Source organism: Palaemon carinicauda, chromosome 45 (assembly GCF_036898095.1).
Source record: "Palaemon carinicauda isolate YSFRI2023 chromosome 45, ASM3689809v2, whole genome shotgun sequence".
NCBI lineage: Eukaryota > Metazoa > Arthropoda > Malacostraca > Decapoda > Palaemonidae > Palaemon > Palaemon carinicauda.
Genome location: NC_090769.1, coordinates 11419906 through 11424905, shown reverse-complemented (window position 1 = coordinate 11424905; position 5000 = coordinate 11419906). Strand labels below are relative to the sequence as shown.

The window sequence follows — 5000 nt, the reverse complement described above, 5'->3', positions numbered from 1 at the left end:
AATAACAGTCTTTTACGGCGTAGGAAATGCCTCGTTCATATGATACACGCGAATTATCATTTTATGATTTTTTTTTTTTTTTTTTTTTTTTTTGCGTATGTGCGTTCTCCTCTACATATAAAGAAGGGGGAGGGGCAGAATGCAAGTAATATAATACTAGTTTATTGATGGGTTTACCAAATCTGCGTTGCATTGCAATGTCAAATTCGTAGATGCTGCATAGTAAATGCATAGTAAACGTCACTTGTATTCACGGTCACTTACAATTTTCATGGTATTCAAGACTAGATGAATAAAAATTCTAACATAATGAAAACATTATCTCTAAAAAGTGTCTTCTTAATGGATTTAAAAAAGTTTAAAGGACTTAACCTAAAATAGATACACATGCGTCGAACAACTCTCCGCTATTCACTTGTAACTAAATAGTCAATATATTTAGGTTCAGTGATAAACAACGATAAACTTCTTTATAATGCTAAAAAAGCAAAAAAATCCTTCGAATATTCTTCATTTTTCGAAGGCAATCATGTCCGTGTAAAACTACTGATTATTGGATATTCCCATCCAATCTTGCAAAGTGCAGTCAGAGAGAGAGAGAGAGAGAGAGAGAGAGAGAGAGAGAGAGAGAGAGAAACATCAGCTTAAATACCACTGAACACATCTTGTGCAGGTAAGAAAAAAAGGGTGCACCGAAACCATGCAGATGTAATCTTTTATCCGTTGCTTCCTTCCATTCGTTGGTAATGAGTATGCATAACCAATTTGAGATGGGAACCATAGCCTAAAGAGATTGCATTTGACAAGAAAGGCGAAATAATCCCATAATAACAAGATGTAAGCAGAGGATGACAAGCCAAAACGTCTGGCAAGATAAGTCTGGTGGTGACTTATGAAAACTGGCTCTGAGAGGCTCTACTAAGACAGCGATGCTCATTGTAAATTCAGAGAGGCAGCATTTACGTATAAAGGCCAGGTAGGTACCCATCTCGCTGAGAGGCAAGAGGGCGGGGTACTCCAGCTCCTTAAATGGACAAGCTTGCATGAGGCCGCTTCTGTATTACGTTTTGATGGAAGGAGCAAAGAGCTTCCCAATACATTTGGAGTCAAAAGCTTACATGGCAAGAGCCACGCCCCTTCGCCTCTTTAGGCTGCCAAGAGTCGCTAAGCATTTGCCCTGGAGGAGAGGCTCTCTAAGGCACATGGGTATTGATTTCCCCATATCAATCTCCGGTGCATCGGAGGTCGACGTAAGGAAGGGGCACACGATGTCATATTTGTTTTGTATGGTAATAAAGGTGTATCTCTGTACAAAGACCCGTAGCGAAGTCAGCACATTGATGCAACAAAGACTGACTATGTAGGCGGGGTTTTGACTAGTCATAAAGTTGATTGACGAGAGAAGTGCACAAGAGGGCGGGGTCGTCCGTAATCGGACCAATAGAGAGCCAAATTCTGTCGTTAAGGGGAGGAGTCTAGCATGAGATTGGCGGCAGTTAGGATTTGGGCGGAGCATCTTGCTGTCTCGTATGTGTACCTGTTGTAAAAGGAAGTATTAAGCCTTGTCAGGAATTACATGTCAGTCTGGTGGACTTTGCCGTGAGTGTTACACGCGCGTGTATGTAACAACGTAACGGGTATATAAACTATGCTGATAACACCCTCGGGTGCGTGTTGTGTATGGCAGTGAAGGCAGCACTGTGCGTATGTGTGTGTGTATGTTTGTGAGTGAGTGAGAGTGCCCACCCACCACCCCCTGGCAGGTCCAACCCATTGCGCCCAACCTTTACCACCGTTGGCCTCTTGGTTGGGACCCTAGCAGGCCTCCTACTCCTCGCCCCTGGGCACGACATCCCTTATCCCAGCCCAAGGCCTCGCCACCCCACCCCCAAACCCCTACCCACTACTACTACCACCACCTCCATGGTCAGCGCCGCTGCCGTTACCCGAACACGCTACCTGGGCACATGTGACAGACACGCCCGATGTGCAAAACGACTTTTGCCTCTAAGGTGTTCTCACACGTAGTTTTTTTCTCCTGGCGAAGGAGGATTATGTCCCTCGAGACCCAAAGTGCATCTTAGGTACTCGTTGCTGACAACTTGAAAAGCTCCCCATGCAAAATAAAGAATAGTTAAAAAAAACTAGCAAGTGTGACGAAAAGGAAAATATATAAATATATAAAAAAAAGAATACACCGGTGATTTTTGTGACTTTCCCGTCATCATTAACCTTCTGATAGTGACAAACCTTTACCCAGAGAGTGTCATCCGCCCCTGAGGGAACTAAGAGTAACTAGATGGCGGGGTAGAGGGAGCCGGCCACCCTCTCCTCCCCCGCAGCGCCCCCAGGTGATTGTGTAGGGCGCCCCCTTAGAAGAACATGACGATGACTACGCCACCCTACGCCCAACCCTTAGGGTATCAACAGGCCTCCCAGTACAACGCCCCTGGCTATGGCTTCCCGCCCATGTACGCCCATGGCTCCTATGGCTACCAAATGGGCCCCTATGCCCCTGTCCAATGTCCGTCGCCTCCCAGAGACGGTAGGTACCTCTACCCTTGAGGGTCGAAATAATGACCCCTTAATCTCTTGTTTTGGGACTTTTTTTTTTTTTACCTTTTAATTACATAAAAAAAACTCGCCTATGATTATTTATGCTGTTTCTAATTATCTACGGCATAGGTCCTCCTGGTACTCCTCGTTGTCGAATCTATTTCTCTGAAGAACATTTTTATATAAGATTTCAACTGATTACTATTGGGTTTCTTCACATCGAGTTTGTTTGTGGTCGTCTGCAAAGCATTGCAAATCCTGTTCTCTTTCGGCCTTTGTTAGGTTTAGCTTAGCTCACACGTGCGATATCTCTCAGGAGAAGCTTTCACCAATGACATGTCTTTGATGATGATTAATCTCCAATCTCGATGGTAATTATACCATGATGCACCTCATCAAATATTGTTATCCTTTGAAATTATGCCGCTGAAGACAATTATCCATCGATATAGTTCTACTGTAGATAATAATCCTTTGAAATCTAGCCACTGTTGATGATGATCCTTTGAAATCTAACCATTGTTGACGATAATCCTTTGAAATCTGACCATTGTTTACGATCATCCTTTGAAATCTAAATATTGTTTACGATACTCCTTTGAAATCTAACTATTGTTGACGATAATCCTTTGAAATCTAACCATTGTTGACGATAATATTTTAAAATCTAACTACTGTTTACGATAATCCTTTGAAATCTAACCATTGTTGACGATATTTTAAAATTTAACCACTGTTTACGATAATTCTTTGAAATTAACGAATGTTGACGATAATCACGTGAAATATAACCATTGTTGACGATTATATTTTAAAATCTAACCACTGTTTACGATATTCCTTTGAAATCTAACCATTGTTGACGATAATATTTTAAAACCTAACCACTGTTTACGATAATCCTTTGCAATCTAACTATTGCTGACGATAATCCGGTGAAATATAATCATTGTTGACGATAATATCTTAAAATCTAACCACTGTTTACGATAATCCTTTGAAATCTAACTATTGTTGACGATAATCCTATGAAATCTAACCACTGTTTAATATAATCCTTTGAAATCTAACCACTGTTTAATATGATCCTTTAAAATCTACCCATTGTTGACGACAATCCGTTGATAATATTTGCTTGATGATCATCATCTTTGATGTTCTTCCGCTGATGACTATTATCCTTTCGTATCGTTTTGGTGGTAAATATTATGCTAAATATAGTTTCAATGATGGCGAATACCATTATAGATTCTGTCCTTAATTATCGTTATCTCCGTGACCCCTTTTTCTCCCTCCTCTTATCGTAATGTATTTTTGCTCTAATTAAAAAGGTTGGTATAAATCTACAGCAGATATTTTTTTCACAAATTCTGATTTGTATTTCTATTGGTAACTGTTGTTGGCTAGTTATTCGTGAGGGTGATTATATAATATATATAATATATAATATATATAATATATAATATATAATATATATATATATATATATATATATATATATAGTGGATTTTCCTTCGATTTCAGTTCCGGTTCACAAATTGCTAACTTTCCATACTACAGATGTTGCACAGCTTCGCTGAAACACTTTTTACATTTTAGTCAGACAAATAATGACAATTTTCAGTGAGTTTAAAAAACTATAAAATCGAATCTTTGTGATGTCCTTCGTGTGACGTTTGTTTGTTCTACATTTTTCGTCATTTAAATTTTAGAATATTTCTAATAGGGTTTAAGTAGGTTATCTTATTGCCATTAAAAGTGTCCGTTTCCTTTTCATATCATATAACTATATGCTCGACTGTTATAAAATCTGCAAAAACACAAATTTCTTATGCAAAAACACAAATTTCTTGAATGATTAAATATCAAATTAGTATTGATATGATGCAAACGATAATCTATAAGTTGCTTTTAAATTCTAATATCTGGTTTAGCACATTAACGATTACCAAAATTTAAAATTTGAATAACATCGATCAAGCAGTTTCTTTCGCGAGACGCCATTATATGAAAATGGAGAAAGCTAGATGCTAGTCAATCTCTCATACGTCCCTTCTCTTGTTTTACCGTTTTATTTTTATTTTATCTTTTGGCATCGAATAAAATGTGCTAAAGAGATAACATTGGAGCAATCGGTACCCTAATCTCTGTTAGATCCAGATCAGAGACAAAAGAAGAATATAGCATCATTAACTCATTGTTAGATGTTGGCTATAAACATTGACTTGGAGACAATCTGAAAAATATATTTGATGAAGGAATTGCACAACAATATGAAGTTAGAAGCATCTTTATCATTCTTTTTATAATTTTTTTTTTCTTTTATCGTTTAGCATCGAATAAAAGGTGCTAAAGAGATAACATAGGATCAATCGGTACCCTAATCTCTGTTGAATCCAGAACAGAGACAGAAGAAGAATATAGCATCATTAACTTATTGTTAG

At 38.3% G+C, this 5000-nt stretch overlaps 1 protein-coding gene across 2 annotated transcripts in view; it reads left to right on the top strand.

Moving 5' to 3' along the window:
- The first annotated feature begins 1481 nt into the window (after nucleotides 1-1481).
- The window catches only part of LOC137634648 (homeotic protein distal-less-like), a 167611-nt gene continuing 164092 nt past the window's right edge, over nucleotides 1482-5000 (top strand). The window contains exon 1 of one of the 2 annotated variants that reach the window (XM_068367123.1): nucleotides 1482-2545. In XM_068367123.1, the coding sequence (XP_068223224.1) occupies nucleotides 2383-2545 (163 nt within the window). In that variant the 5' untranslated portion in view covers nucleotides 1482-2382. The remainder of the gene's footprint in view (nucleotides 2546-5000) is intronic. The other variant, XM_068367124.1, reaches the window with a different exon arrangement.